Raw genomic sequence first — 16328 nt, 5'->3', positions numbered from 1 at the left:
TGATGGACCTAGGGTTAGGGTTAGGGTGAGGTGCAAGACAGTGTGGTTCATGCAGGTCAGGTCTGTGCTGGAGGGAGGGAGTGATCTGGTTCAAATCAAATCAAGTTGTATCGGTCACATACACATGGTTAGCAGATGTTAATGCAAGTTTAGTGAAATGCTTGTGCTTCAAGTTCCGACAGTGCAGTAATATCTAACAAGTAATCTAACAATTCCCCAACAACTACCTAATACACACAAATCTAAAGGGGTGAATGAGAATATGTACATATAAGTATATGGATGAGCGATGGTCGAGCAGCATCAGCAAGGTGCAATAGATGGTATATTATACAGTATATACATGTGATATGGGTAATGTAAGATATGTAAACATTATTAAAGTGGCATTATTTAAAGTGGCATTGTTTAAAGTGACTAGTGATCCATTTATTAAAGTGGCCAGTGATTGGGTCTCAATGTAGGCAGCAGCCTCTCTGAGTTAGTGAATGCTGTTTAGCAGTCTGATGGCCTTGAGTTAGAGGCTGTTTTTCAGTCTCTCGGTCCCAGCTTTGATGCACCTGTACTGACCTCGCCTTCTGGATGGTAGCGGTGTGAACAGGCAGTGGCTCGGGTGGTTGTTGTCCTTGATGATCTTTTTGGCCTCCTGTGACATCGGGTTCTGTAGGTGTCCTGGAGGGCAGGCAATTTGCCCCCGGTGATGCGTTGTGCAGACCTCACTACCCTCTGGAGAGGGTTGTGGTTGAGGGCGGTGCAGTTGTCGTACCAGGCTTTGATACAGCCCGACAGGATGCTCTCGATTGTGCATCTGTAAAAGTTTGTCAGGGTTTTGGGTGACAAGCCAAATTTCTTCAGCCTCCTGAGGTTGAAGAGGCGCTGTTCCGCCTTCTTCACCATACTGTCTGTGTAGGTGGACCATTTCAGTTTGTCGGTGATATGTACACCGAGGAACATAAAACTTTCCACCTTCTCCACTGCTGTCCCTTCGATGTGGATAGGGTGGTGCTCCCTCTGCTGTTTCCTGAAGTCCACGATCATCAACTTTGTTTTGTTGACATTGAGTGAGAGGTTGTTTTCCTGACACCACACTCCGAGTGCCCTCACCTCCTCTCTGTAGGCTGTCTCGTCGTTATTGGTAATCAAGCCCACTACTGTTTTGTCGTCTGCAAACTTGATGATTGAGTTGGAGGCGTGCATGGCCACGCAGTCAAGAGTGAACAGGGAGTACAGGAGGGGGCTGAGCACGCACCCTTGTGGGGCCCCAGTGTTGAGGGTCAGCCAAGTGGAGATGTTGTTTCCTACCTTCACCACCTGGGGGCCGCCTGTCAGAAAGTCCAGGACCCAATTGCACAGGGCGGGGTTGAGACCCAGGGCCTCCAGCTTGATGATGAGCTTGAAGGGTACTATGATGTTGAATGCTGAGCTGTAGTCAATGAGCAGCATTCTTACATAGGTATTCCTTTTGTCCAGATGGGATAGGGCGGTGTGCAGTGTGATGGCGATTGCGTCGTCTGTGAACCTGTTGGGGCGGTATGCAAACTGGAGTGGGTCGAGGGTGGCCGGTAAGGATAGGATCCTTGACTAGTCTCTTAAAGCACCTCATGATGACAGAAGTGAGTGCTACGGGGCGGTAGTCATTTAGTTCAGTTATCTTTGCCTTCTTGGGTACAGGAACAATGGTAGCCATCTTGAAGCATGTGGAGACAACAGACTGGGATAGGGAGAGATTGAATATGTCCGTAAACACACCAGCCAGCTGGTCTACGTATGCTCTGAGGACGCGGCTAAGGATGCCGTCTGGGCCAGCAGCCTTGCGAGGGTTAACACGTTTAAATGTTTTACTCACATCGGCCACGGAGAAGGAGAGAAGGTGAGCAGTCCTTCTTAGCGGGCCGCGGTGGTGGCACTGTATTATCTTCATAGCGGGCAAAGAAGGTATTTAGTTTGTCTGGAAGTGTGACGTCGGTGTTCGTGACGTGGCTGGTTTTCTTTTTGTAGTCCGTGATTTCCTGTAGACCCTGTCACATACCTCTCATGTCTGAGCCGTTGAATTGCGTCTCAACCTTGTCCCTGTACCGGCATTTAGCTTATTTGATTGCTTAGTTAAGGGGTTCTGCCTCTGCTTTGATGTGGAGAGAGGGGGAATGTTGCCAGTGCTGCCCATTAGCAGGTGGAGATCAGCAGGTGGTGCAATCAGCGCTCTGGGAGAACGGTGCTGAGAGCGGAGGGGTAAATGTGTGTCCGTGCGAGAGAGAGAGAGAGAGAGAGAGAGAGAGAGAGAGAGAACTAACGAACGAACAGCTTCTTCAGGACATGTCAGGGTAGGTGTGTGGGGTATGCGTTAGAGGTTTGAGAAGCCCTGAAATGTAACCCCCTTTTTGAAGCTCAGCCTTTTAAGAGCCAGTAAAACGAGCAGGCATTTGACAGAGCTGGCCTGTGCAGGGATGCCTTACAGAGCAAATGTCCATACATTTGTTTTTGCAGGACAGGGATTTGGGACAGAGCACGGCTGTGGGCCCCTGAGTTGATGGAATGGAGTTAGTTGTTGGCTGTCTCAGACTGCTGACTGTGTGAGTTGCACATGTGATGTCTATTGGCTCGAGCGTGCATTAGGCTCAGCCTTTACAGCTATGGAAATCTGGTTTTGATCCAGGGATGATGTCAAAGTTGCTGGTAATAAGAACCAAGTATGATGATTGGAGTCAGTGTGTGTGTGTGTGTGTGTGTGTGTGTGTGTGTGTGTGTGTGTGTGTGTGTGTGTGTGTGTGTGTGTGTGTGTGTGTGTGTGTGTGTGTGTGTGTGTGTGTGTGTGTGTGTGTGTGTGTGTGTGTGTGTGTCTTTGTGTGTGTGAACAGTTAAATAGTTTGCCTTCTCGTGTTTGTGCATGTGTGAGCTCCCATATGTATTTGCTCATATATGTCTTGAATGTGCAGTATACAGTATGTTGGAAGACAGGAGGAGAAAGGTGGAGAGAAAATGGGGAGAGCCAGGAAGAGCGAAGCCCCCTTTCGTTCTCGCTGTACTCCTGCCAAATAGGACAGGAAATTGGGGGTGGGGGTTTGGGGGAACGGAGCGTTTTTTGCCTCTCCTTGGCTGTAACCCCCCAGTTTGGGGCACATGCGGAGGGGATGGAGGGGCCCTCGCAGGCAGCACAGAGGGACAAACTCCTTTCTCCAAACTCTGACCTAGTTTCTCAGACAAAGAGACCAAAACCTGCCGGCTGCCTCTCTTTCTCTCTCTCTCTCTCTCTTTCTCTCTCTCTATTGCTTTCATTCTATCTGTCTTTCTTCCTTTTCACAGTGAAACATGTATCTCTTTCTCAGTCCTTTCTGTTCTTGTGCTCTCCTGCGTTTAACCCTCTTATGTCTCAATTTCCCCCTCAAGTCTCTTCCTCATTTTTCCGGTCTTCTCCTCGCTTCTTCTGTCAACTTCTCACTCATCCATCTGTCTCTCGCTCTCCTCCTCTCTTCTCGCTATGGGTCCTCCTTGCCCTCCGAAAGGAGTGTGTGTGTGTGTGCATGCCTGCGTATGTGTGTCTGTCTCTCTGTCTGTCTGTGTGTGCGTGCGTGTGTGTGGAAGTGTGTGTGCGAGGGGGAATTCTTGTTCACCCATGACTGTCTGTAAGTGGACAGTAATTACAGTGCCAGTGTTCCCTTGCCTTTAAAAGGTGATGAATGTGGCGGAGCCCCCTTTATTTTTTGTCTCACTTTGCCCCACCTCGGCCTGTTTGCTTTTCCCAGAACCCCGGTGGCTCTGGAAACAAACACAACTGGAGACAAAGAAAGAAAAAAAACATTTTACCATCCAGGAATGTACCCTAGGAGCGCTCCACTCTGCTCGGCTCTGTCAGCGATAGGGTACATTGAAGCCCCCTTCCCGGTCATAACGCCCTGCCATCCCCACCTCTCACCCCCTCCCACACCCCTGTACTCTCACGCATACTTTGTCTGTTTGTTTATTTACACCCGTTTATTTTTGCAATTAAATTGGCTTCATCTTATTTTAGCCCCTCTTTGTTTTTCTGTTGTTGGCTCGTTCTCGCGGGCCAGAATGGTAACTGGGCCTCTGGGTGGACCGCAGCCTCCCTCACAGTTACTCAGATCTCTCTGTTAAACTCAGACCAGCAGAATGAACAGCAACCCTGGATAGGATCCTCTGTGGTTTCTCCATCGGGTTGGCATCTGGAGAGAGAGTTGTATGTAGGATGTGGCTTTATCAGATGGGCTTGTTGGCCACTTAAAAAACATGCTGATTACGGGACTATTGGGCCCTGGAGGCCTCTGATAAAGTGCTGACAGCTAGCCTATATAAGGTCTTTTAGCCTAACTAATGAACACTACATTGAAGGTGGTAGACTTGTGGATTGGCCAGACACAAGTCTGTGGATTGGCCAGACACATTTTGAAGCCCCCTTCTTTCTTAAGGCCCTTAGCCCAGCTCGGAATACTCTCTTCCAGGTTTCGCGGAGCAACGTGCCCTGTCGGTAGTGGTACTTGGGGATGTTAGTCTGTGTTTTTGGGGGGTGGGGGCATATCATACTCATGAGACTAGAGCATGGCTTTATTTCCCAGGTCAGAGAGAGGACCACGAAAGGAAAATAGAAAATATTGTAACAGCGAGGCCTTTACCACTGTATTAATTGCTAGGTTTGCTTTCTTGGGCTTCTCAGTGCGTTTACAGTAAGGATTGGTGTAGGGCTCAAGTATCAGTTTTTTCTCATGAAGAAAGCCTTCATGATAATTCAATTTCAAGTGACCGTAAGACAGCTATCAGAGAATCACTTGGAAGAACTAAAGCTACTTCACTGGGGAGGGACGAAGAAGGAACTTTTGTCCATTTGAGCAACTATATGAAGTCAGAAACAAACGAACTTGAAGTATGAATGATGAGATTATGATGAAGATTGTATTTTGTTTATTTTGTCAATAAACATACTGACGGGCATTTACATAATCACATTCACAGAATCTCTCCCTCTCTCTCGCTCTCTCTCTCTCTCTCTCTCTCTCTCTCTCTCCGCTCTCAGGACTACCTGGGTTGCATCATTGACTGTGGGGACCTGCCGCTCAAGCCGGAAGACGTCAGCACTCTGTTCTGCAACATTGAGGACATCTATGAGTTCAACAGGTGGGTTAGTGTGTGTGTTCTCTGTCTCTATCTGCTTACATGTTAGACCTACTTCATCCTCACTGGTCGCTACAGCTGTTAGACTGTATCAGCCCTGAACTGGGGTCGAAGAGATGTGTCCTCGTGCTTTTGTGTAGATCTTAGCTTCTGTCCATGAAAATGTTGCAGGTACGCTACATCTTTCGTCCCAGTGCAATGTCTAATTGGTGATCAATGCTACCACTTACCATCAACGAAAATTGCAACTTTTTCCATTTTACTCGGCTCAATTTCACTCAGCGCTGATCCATGTAAAATTCTACAACTATGGTGGTGAAAACTCTCCTGCAGCTACCCTTAAACCCTACCCTCCTTTCTCCTCTGCTCCATGCTCTCTCGTCCTCTCTCTCTCTCTCCCTGTCTCTCTCTCTCTCGCTCTCTCTGCCGAGGCAGCTTGTGTACAGGCTGCAGCCTGGGTGGCAGTGATGTCCGTTTAATGTGCTGCAGACACAATGGCTGGCCCAGACCCCAGGCCTCCACCAGACAGACAATGTGCAGACACAGAGAGAGATAGAAAGAGAAACAGAGAGAGATAGAGAAAGAGAGGGGGTGGGAGAGAGAGAGAGAGAGAGAGAGAGAGAGAGAGAGAGAGAGAGAGAGAAAGCAGGCAAAAAAAGACTGAGAGAGACTTGGAATAAGTGATACTATCCAGCGAGCCCAGTTATGGTCACAACAGCTCTCAAGGTTAAGGTATACGTCTTAAGTCATGGCTCACCAGATTTTACATTCCATAACCAGAGAGGAGGCTTGAGATTGCTTATATGTGTGAGATGATGTTCCGTACACCATGGCACGGAAGCGTATCTGAGATTCTCTCCAGCTAGATGTTTTCAGATTGCTGTTTACACTGAAAGTAGAGATCCATTTATGTTTCCTGGAAACCGTTTACAGGAGGGTAGGGAAACAACCATTTGGCTCGCTATAGTTGCTCAAGCGATTGGACTTTGTTTAACTGTAGCCTGATTTTCATCATTTCCCCGTTTCAGGAGTGATACATTGATACAGTATTTCAGTTTATTTGCCTGGAATAGCGAATGTGTCAATGAAAAGCATCAATCATTCCCATGTCATTAGTTCACTTCATTCAGTGATGGGAACGTTGTGGAGGGAGAAATGGCAGGGATGAGTTTGGACCCGGCGGCTTCCAGTGAAGCCCTGGGAAGAGTATCGCTCATATTTTTCCTATTTCCTCAATGCTCCTCGCCCTGCCCCCCTGCTGACACTCTTGTTTTCACACTTCAGTCTCAATGCTCGTGCCAAGTCGGCTCTTTTCATTACATACCTCCCCCTACATGAGTAAGTGCTCCTAACCTGCCCCCTCCTTCTCCAAATCCAATATGGCTTCCTGCCCCCAGTTATCATGGGAAATGGCCTCACTGTTGCAGAAAGAAACAGAGAGAGAGAGAGAGAGAGAGAGAGAGAGAGAGAGAGAGAGAGAGAGAGAGAGAGAGAGAGAGAGAGAGAGAGAGAGAGAGAGAGAGAGAGAGAGAGAGAGGGATTTCTCCCGTCTGCTCCAGGCTCTGTGCAGAGTAACTCATTGCAGTACAGTAGAGTATGTGCATCAGTGCCAGGGGTTTATCCCCATCGCTCGTTGCTGTGGGGCTAGCTAGGCCATAAATTACATTTGTTTGTAATGAACAGAATGAGAGCAGTCAGTTCCCAAACAGGCTCCCAGGGAGAAAAATAACAAATTGTTTGCTAACTCTCTTTTTCTTTTTTTCATCACTCAAAGTAGCGCACTGTTCATCTGAGAGAGAAACCAGGATCGATTTCACCTTTATCCTCTTCTTGCCACGATAAGTAGAGAAAAAAATCTGCCCTTTTCTCGCTCGTCCTTTCTCTTGTTCTGCCTTTTCTAAATCTCATCTCCTCATCGCTGTGGTATGCAGCCCCTGTATCCTCACTGGTGTTGTTACGTCTACTTTCTTGGCCTGTTCTCCAGGCAGCACACTGATGTCGTTCGCCGTGGCCCGCCGCGGTGGACAAAGCCTGGGGTTAGAGTTCTGGACCCTGCTGTGAGCCGACCGCACCGCGGCGAGAGACAGGGCACAGCCTGGTGAACAGTACAGCCAGGACAGACAGACATGCTCTGTACTATTCTACTAGTTAGTGCGGTTAATCTTGTCCATCTTTATTAGATTCGCGGCTGAGTAGAAACTGTGGCTGAACAGGCCACTAGGACAGTCAGAGAAGTGCTGTAATTGTTTAGTCTGCCATGGAAAAAGGATCCTGCATCACGTACAGATTTATCTCTATGGACACGTGACTATACGTGGAATCGTAACCTGTAACCTTTTCTAACCCAACCCATCATGAGAGACCAAGAGACAGACACAGAGACAGAGAGATTAGTCAGGCCTGAGCTTATCAAGATGGCTTAACCGTCTCTTGCTAAGAATCTCTGCCCATCCTCTCTTTCGTCTCTCTGTTCCAAATCCCTCATATGGAAAGTTTGCCGGAGACGTTGAATCCTCTGTAGTCTAATACAGCGCGCATGAGAAACACAGAAACAAAGAGACAGAGAGCGATAGAGACTTTACTACAGCACATGAAGATGTTTAATTGCATTGTCTGAGTTCCATGATTTATCTCTTGTGTCTGTCTAAGGCCTGGTGCGAAGCCAGCCGCGACTCACACGCAAAGTCAATTTCAACTAGAAACATAGACCTTTCAAAAGGAACTCTATTTTTTTGGTTTGCGTGCAGCTGCTGTACTGTAGAATGATAATGAGAAGTAGAGGATCTGTAAGGAAAAGCCTAATAAGAAAGCAAATGTTCTGTATAATATCACGGGTTTCAAAGCTGGCTATTGACAGCGTACATTGATAGTGCATGACGTTACAGTATAAACAGATCAATTACCTCCAGTGACTGTGGATAATGGTTTTATTACCCGTTTGGTGTGCCACTACTATTTCTTATACTGCTGGTATTTCAGTTGTGCCATAGAGTTGAAGTCAATTGGAATGTGGACGCGTGGCACCATAGAAATATAGAAGTATAATTATTGCCATGATCTGAGAGGCTTTTCCCCGTTCTAGTAATTATATTTCTATGTGTGTCTAATTCATTCCATTTCTCACGTTGCTTGTGGAACGTACAGTAAAGGGCTGGGCTCCGGTGACGTTTAGTCAAGCCTGGTTAGATTCCTGCACTACGTGTGATTTAGACCTCACTGTGACCCCTGCATGCTTGCCTGGGGTCACGGCTCCCATGAAGTCCCACACGAAAGACATAACCCCTCAGCCTTTCGCACCTGACCAGACTGAGTCAGTCTGAGTGCTCAAGCCACCCACCCCTTCACAGTCATCCCTGTGACCCGGAGAAGTCTGCCTGGCTGGAATCCCCCTAAACAGCCCTGGATTCATGCTGTCTGCTTGTATCTGCCGTGGCTGGTGTGGGAGTGGGTGGTGTTGCTGAGGATGTGGTGTCACATGAAAGAAGTTCTCACTTTCAGAGAGGCGATGAAGTCAGCATGTGACGATACTCAGGGATGGTATTGGGAACACAAGGCCAGCAAGGTTCAAGTGCATATAAACATTCTCTGATGAAGGGATCTAGATAGGTCTCTGTTGCTTTTTGCTGGCACTTACTGTGTAGTTACTAAAGAGGAAACAGACCTGCAAGTGCTTAAATCTAATGCAGAGATCGCACTCCATGAGAGAGGGTTGATTATGAAAGGAGAAAGGAGGGAAGTGAGGAGTACCGGAGGAAAAGAGAAGGGGGAACAGGCAGTATGGAAGGTATTACCTTATAAACACAATGAAAAGAGAGGTTCAGAAGTACGGAAATGGAAAGAACGAAGCAGAGAGACGTGAGGGAGCGCGTGAGTTCATTGACAGTGCGCCTCTCAGGTGACTCCCCTGTTTGACTGTAACTCTTCGTGAAATATACAACTGTAGGGGGGATCATCTGGAGGAAACTCCTCTTTCCCCTCACAGTTCACCCTCTATCTAGAGGAGGATCAAATGCACATACTTCAAATACCAGATTGTCGTGTGTCATATTTCACAGGGAAGAACAATACACATACAGTGAGGAGATAAGATCAGTAGGCTTGACTTAAAACTCAAGTTTTTCTCAGAACTCAAATATGGAGCATCTCTGTTAAAAGTCTATGGATGGAGTGTTTTCAAAATGAAAAGCTGGGAAAGCAATTAGTAGGGTTGTTACAAACATAACTCAAGTCCAAGGTCCTGACAGCCAAATACTTTCCAGGGCTTTTGTCTTAAAGTATCAGGCCCTTCTAGTAAGTGCCAAGCCTTAATTAAATCCAACGTGAGGATACAAGTTTGCGAACATGCTGCAGCACTGCAGATGTAGTCTTGTTGAAAGCCCTTTGCTCTTGCAGATGGAGGAAATGTCTCCATGGTGGCATGTTCTCTGTTCCCTCTTTCTCTTTGTCTTTGTCTGTCAACAACAGGATTCCCACATCAGTCAGGGCCAGTGGCACTCAGAGACACCCTGCTCTGTGGCCATTTGATAAAAACCACCCATAACTCCCCCCTGCTTCCCCCGAAACCCTAATGACGCCCTCTCACCGCGGAGGGCAGCCGCCAAACAAGCCTCGTCTCCGAGGGAGGAGAGAGCGACACGAAAGAATGGAGGGCTGCGGTTTCACTCTGAACTTTTCCCCCCGGCCATATGAAGGCGAACTCCGGGTGTTTACAGAGCGCCTCTCTGTTTTCCTTCGGAAGAGGGGGGATCCCGGGAGACTGGCCAGTCCGGCGGCCCTGGGCCTCTCAGAGATGCAGGGAAGTTGGGCTTCGCTAATGAACTGAGTGCGGCTGGGCTGCTCATCACGTCGTGCAACGTCAGATACAGGCTGATGGGACCGCAGCAAACGACACCCTCATTCAGCTGTCCAGGAATGTGAGGCTGTTGTCCCTTTTGAGATGTCCCAGTAACCACTAGAGACGGCCATTACATTAGCTACATCAACCTCCATCCTCTCCTAATCGGAGTCAGAATTCAAACCGTCATCACTATCCCCACTCCCTCAAATCTCCCCTCTTCACTACTATTCCTTACCTTTTCCACACTCTCCCGCCAAGAAAATCTTTCACCAATAATTTTGATTCATTCCGATAGTGAAAAGAGAGACCCTCTGCTCTCTCCCTCTGCTGACATACACGAAGTAGGATGTTAATCAAAAGTTACCGGGTCCTGGAGAGAGGTTGCGTATGTGTTTCAGCAGACGTCTGTCCGTGGTGATGAGGAGGCTAGGGTGAGCTCATGGCACGGGACCAAAGGTGAAACGGGTGCACGTGGTTATTTGACCCTTGAAAGCGAACGCCCACCCACCCACCCACTCTCCCCTGTTAAAAGCAGTCTGATTCAGGTCTGTGTTTGTAAGGTTCGGGTGTTGCGGAGGGGTGTGGGGGGGGGGTAGTGGGACAGCTGGAAGGGGGTTCTGGTTGAGGTTGGCTGATGTGGAGCCAAGGCTAGATGTGTCCCATCTGCATGCATTTAGGAGATCGTTTGGAAGGATCGAAAGGGGAGACATAAATGAATCCTTTGTGGAAATGGAGTTGGGATTTGGGATCCATCCCTGCCAGGATCGTCTTCGACACCAGCTCCAAGAGCCTCGGTGGAGACGGAATAACAGTCTCCAAACAAATGGGGGTGCTCAGTTCTCAGGAACTGTCCTAGACCTTGACAAACTCATATGCACTCATAAGCACTGCACAGTGTCTACTAAGCAATATCTGTGCTGTCCATTTTACATAGCAGTTTATGTGCTCATCATTATGTGTTATGAGTAGTTGTTACATGGATGTTACAGTATTTGACAGTGGTATGTTTTATCATGACTGAGAGCTGTTGTACTGATTCGTAGAGCATGAGTCTCAGGAATGTAGACAAGTTCCATGACCTCTTTGTGTTTCATTGATAAGTTTACATTGCTGCACTGGTGTTCTCATCGCCCATAACTGACGTCTGTCTGTCTGTCTGTCTGTCTGTCTGTCTGTCTGTCTGTCTGTCTGTCTGTCTGTCTCACAGTGAGCTTCTAGAGGACCTGGAGAGGAGTCCTCATGCGGCTGCCATTGCCGAGTGCTTCGTTGAGAGGGTGAGTCACCACATTGCTATGATAAAGCACAAACAACCAGTAAATTCACATTGCACATTTTTGGTGGGTATTCCGATGACCTAAACCAGTGTTTCCCGAATGGTTGGTCACAGCCAGCCCCTGTTGGGTCATGGCTTACGACTGTCTAGCTGTGTAGGCTAATATGTTGCTTGTGTACAGTAGCTATTTGGTTCTCTGGATGCAGAGCGCTGTTCAAATATCAAGCAAACAGATCGTGTGAAACAAACTTTTGTTTTCGGCCAAGTAGAGAACCACAGCTGTTTGAAGTGGGCCGCTGATATTGGGCATTGTGTCAGAGGAAATGTTTGTACTTGGGCTATGTGAGTGTGTGCAGGCCCGTGACCAGAGAGATGTCGTGATTGGTTCTGGTTCTGAAGCGGTGACTGGCCAGCGTCTATGTCTCTGACTCCCAGGGTATGCCTCCATATTTGGGGCTGCAGACTGACACGCCTGGCCCTGCCAAAGCTGGACCAAGACGCAAGAACCAGAATCCCATTTGCAGTCCAGGATCCAAGGGTGCCTATTCTTAGTCCCGTCTCCAGCCTGTACTTTCCTCTTTGGCGCCCAGACCCCTTTATCCAGCAGGTCGCTATAGTTCTCTGCTATTGAATGGGCTACTGTTGTGGTCAATTATAGATGGCTGCGGAAATGCGGAGCACATTTGATTAAGCCATTACCGGCAAGGTTATCCTGGGTTTTGCGATGCTTCTCTGAGCTAGACTAACCTCTCTAAACGGTGTGAGGACAACGGCCCCTCGCTACTGCGGAGTGGAACGTGGGAAACGCAGTTCAAATGTGACCGTTTCTGCTTGGAATGAGGCCATACGTGCTCTTAGTTTAGGTGCAGTAAGACACTGGGTCTGCATGGAGTCAGCTGTAGCCTGTAACAATTCACCATCTGCTAAGCTATGACTCTCAAACCCTATACCTGCTGGCCATATGTACGTCGCAGTGGTAAAGACAAGTATACATACATACACAACTGTTTTGGAATGTAACATTCAGTTGACCTCACAGAACCATTATCTAAACCTACTTAAATATAAAATGCAGTTATTTTCTCATTCCTTTGCTTTCTTAGATGAGATGTTTAGATGAGATGTTTCTTGGATGAGAATACATGTTTACATAAGTCAGGGAATGGGGTTTTGTTACGAGATAAAAACAAAGTACTTATTTCTGACTGAGACCTGGAGGCTGACCCTCGTGTGAGGAGAGGTGTCACATGATCACAGGGGGTCTCTCAGATGACAGTGATTTGTAGCAGAGGGAACATGGAAACCAAAGCTCGGTGTCGCTGGTCTTTCTCACCTGTCTCTCTTCTCCCCACTAATGTAATCGTTTTTCTTTGGTTTCTCTTCCTCTTGTTTAGAGCGAAGCCTTCGACATATATACCCTGTACTGTATGAACTACCCCAAGTAAGTCACGCACACACACACACGCACACGCACACGCACACACACACACACACACACACACACACACCACTATACTGATGTGCTCTTGGGGCTGTCATTTGACCTAGATCATTGAATGATAGATATAGTGAAGTGACCTGGGGTGAGAATGGAATGAATTCAGTACAGTGGACAAGTAAAGTTCAAAATACACATTTTCATTTGTTATTACAATAAGTATACAATTGTATATGATGGTGGGGGGGAAAGAGTACAGTTGTAATCACCATCCTTTGTGGAGAGACATTAGTGAAAGGAAAATGACTTTAATGGACATTGAGCACATTTACATGCACCAGTAGTAATTCGATATTAAACTGATTGTGGCAGTAGGTCAAGTATGGCATTAGTCGTGTAAACACCTCACTCTGCTGATCTTAATCGGCGTAAGGTCAAAATCGAAGTAAGCATAAGCCGATTAAAACACCTGATTTTCTGAGCAATCTTTCAAATGATTAGGACATGTAAACACCTTAATCGTCGGTCCAGCGGTGTATTTGATCTGCCCACGAGTCCTGAAAAACTGAAAGTATGCATCTTATAAATAGTTTTGACATACAAATGTCCGAACTCAGAATCAAAAGGTCTTCGCAAACAATAACATGGCCACAGTGGTAGAACGTTTATTTTGATTCGCGATTTTGTGCATCAGCCTGATTACAGATACGTCATGTAAACAGGATTATTAGAGATTATTAGAGAAATTCTTCTTGAAAAGCACGTCAACATTTTAAACAAACTATTATATTAACCTGACTGTCCACGAAGATCACGTTATTGTGTGCATGTAACCGTGCTCAGGGTCTTGATTAGCTTGAACTACTCAGTGGTCGGACTGACAAGTGAAACTAGGTGAATCCAATGAAAGACTATGGTGACTGATTTAATGATCGCGGTAACGATTCGGTCACTGGCCAATCAGGCTAACTTACAGTATATTGTGCGTGTGAAATACAAACACGTAACGAGCATTTTAGAAGCAGCATCTTTCACGGCACATCAATTCTAATCCCACGGGCCACTACTATTTGACTGGCAGATGTTTGAATAGCACTGGATCGCTGCCCGTCACCATGAAGATGTGGTGTTCTACATGTGCTCTGTATAAACAGCCTTTCATGCGTCTGTCACAGAGAACAGAAACAGAATTAGATTTGTTATGAGACGTCGACGGTGCCCTGGCCCTGTACCTGAGCTGTGTGCATTCATCCAGGGATGTCTTAAAAAAGACCATGTTCATAGCTCATCCGAAAAGATGCTGTTAACAGATATCAGAGCTTTTGCCTGAGAAAGACATCACAGTCGGACAGCGAAGGGAATGAAGCAGAATGTTTTAGTGTATGTAAATAGTTGCGTTCAGCCAAAAAGAGGCCCCTCTGAAGGGGGGACCGGAGGCATACGCTGAACACATTACTGTACGCTTCACCATAAGATGAAGTGCTGTCTGGCATAGTGATGAGCCAACTGATGAGTCTTACTGTGGACCCCCCTCCTCCTCCTCTTCCACCCCCAACATCCACCTCCACCCCCACTCCTCCTGGATCTCTTTCCCCAGCTCGGTGGCTGTTCTGAGGGACTGCATGAAGAACAAGAGCCTGGTGGGCTTCTTCCAGGAGAGGCAGACCACCCTGTGCCACTCCCTGCCCTTGGAGACCTACCTGCTGAAGCCAGTGCAGAGGATCCTCAAGTACCACCTCCTGTTGCAGGTCAGTATGGGTCATGGACTGGGTCAGAGAGACAATATGATGATACTGATACAATACTATCAATGTCAAACTTATTCAGAGAACTACTACAACTACTTTATATTGTACACAGAGGAAAGGTACAGGCCCCATTGTAGACAGTTTCCCTTCACTCCAAATCATCAGAATTCATCCTGTTTCTTACTCTGCACTCCTTGCCTCAATTGGTGTGTGATACTCAGCAGACCAAGGGTACAGCTAGCAAGTAAATGAAGCATAGAGATTCTGTGAAATTAAATAAGGATCCTATCATTAAACACAGACTCACAACTCATGGCATTTAACTAGCTGTGTTTGGACACTGATCAACGACCTAGGGTTCTCTCTCCCACCTCTGTGGTGGTTGTTCTCAGGTATGGGTAGCTGTAGCCCAATATGGTATGGGCGAGTGGGTGTATGGAAAGGGAATCAGCTCATTTCAAAGTTGATAAACCAGTGCGAATGAGGGAGTTATATTAACCTGAGAAACGGTGCGCTGGTCTATGGCCCCATTGGCCAGTGACATGAACGGGCAAAATCGAGCAATGATCTGTGCCGTTCTATCATGTTGTCAACAACACAGCATGCTGCATCGTCCAGAAACATACAACATCTCTTTTCCATAAAATATATGTTTGAATTTTCAAACTAGTTTTCATTGGGAAGGCAGATGAAGCGTTTTTATCAAAAGCAATCACTTTTGCACGTGAAAACACAAAATCCTACTCATTATCCACATGCTTACAACTTTTCCGTGGGCTTTGAACAGAGCATCATAATCACACCCGGGCCAGATAATCGAATCCCTTCATTGACTAGTGCGCCGGTGTTGTGTGGAGCAGCTTGCCGACATGAGGTGCTCCCCATTGGGCAGCTGTTCCAGTGTTGCAGGCTGTAGCTAACGTTTTTTTTTTACCTCCTATGATTTTATTTCAAGTAGGATAGCAGCCTACACAAGAAATAACTCATATTGAAAACCATCTAGATGTCACCTTGATACATACAACATCACCGAGACACAATGTCCTTCGCTCTCGCTTGCCAAGCACTACTGTCCCGCAACGATGTGGGAAGTAGATACCTAGTAGCCAATGTTAGGGTGACAGTCACAGTAAGAACACACACATGATCAGTACTTTTAATAAAAAATAAACAATAGTCAGTTTTATAACTGAAAACGTTAAATTATTGGTGTAAAACTAACAGTTAAATTACAACCCAGACTCATCCTCTGGCTTCAAAACAGAAGTTCAAACTCTCGCGGTACAGTAGTTGCCTTGTTACTCCTTTTCCTTTCGACACACCCACTCGCCCATACTCCGGTCGCCATATTGGGCTGCAGCTTCCCTTCTCGTTATACTGACACTAACGCTTCGAACACACCGACAGCATTAATGTGCAACATAGTACGCCTGGATATATAGTATCATCTGGATATGTATGCAACAAAAGTTCAACATTCACTGTCTGCTACCATTTTTGTCAAGCCGTCTACGCAGACAGTTTGACGTATACGTTCGATAAATCCAACGTATGCGCCACACCGAACGCACTGCAACTGCCTCTGCAACGCAATGCTGCAAGGCAAACGCAGGGTTTCATTTGAAATCAATGTAATTCTGGTGTACCAAAATGCAATGACACTGACGGTGAGATCGAAGCATAATAGAAACCTAACCTCACTATCGCCCCCGTGTGGCAGGAGCTGGCCAAACACTTTGATAAAAGTGACCCTGGCTACGAGGTGGTGGAGGATGCCATCATCACCATGACAGCCGTGGCCTGGTACATCAACGATATGAAGAGGAAGCAGGAGCACGCCGTCAGGCTGCAGGTATGGACCACCAGTCAGACTCTACCCAGTCACCCACTACAGCAGTTGTCATTGAA

At 46.9% G+C, this 16328-nt stretch overlaps 1 protein-coding gene across 5 annotated transcripts in view; it reads left to right on the top strand.

Annotated features, from left to right (window-relative positions):
• LOC106612677 (uncharacterized) overlaps nucleotides 1–16328 on the top strand; it is a 53687-nt gene that overhangs the window by 25814 nt on the left and 11545 nt on the right. For all 5 annotated transcript variants that reach the window (XM_014214082.2, XM_014214081.2, XM_014214083.2 and 2 more), the window contains 5 exons: nucleotides 5027–5127; nucleotides 11169–11235; nucleotides 12629–12675; nucleotides 14270–14420; nucleotides 16141–16272. In XM_014214082.2, coding sequence (XP_014069557.1) covers nucleotides 5027–5127; nucleotides 11169–11235; nucleotides 12629–12675; nucleotides 14270–14420; nucleotides 16141–16272 — 498 coding nt within the window. The remainder of the gene's footprint in view (nucleotides 1–5026; nucleotides 5128–11168; nucleotides 11236–12628; nucleotides 12676–14269; nucleotides 14421–16140; nucleotides 16273–16328) is intronic.

This window comes from Salmo salar, chromosome ssa09 (genome assembly GCF_905237065.1).
Source record: "Salmo salar chromosome ssa09, Ssal_v3.1, whole genome shotgun sequence".
NCBI classification, from domain to species: domain Eukaryota; kingdom Metazoa; phylum Chordata; class Actinopteri; order Salmoniformes; family Salmonidae; genus Salmo; species Salmo salar.
Note: the sequence above shows the minus strand (reverse complement) of the source record. Positions and strands in the feature narration are given on the sequence as shown.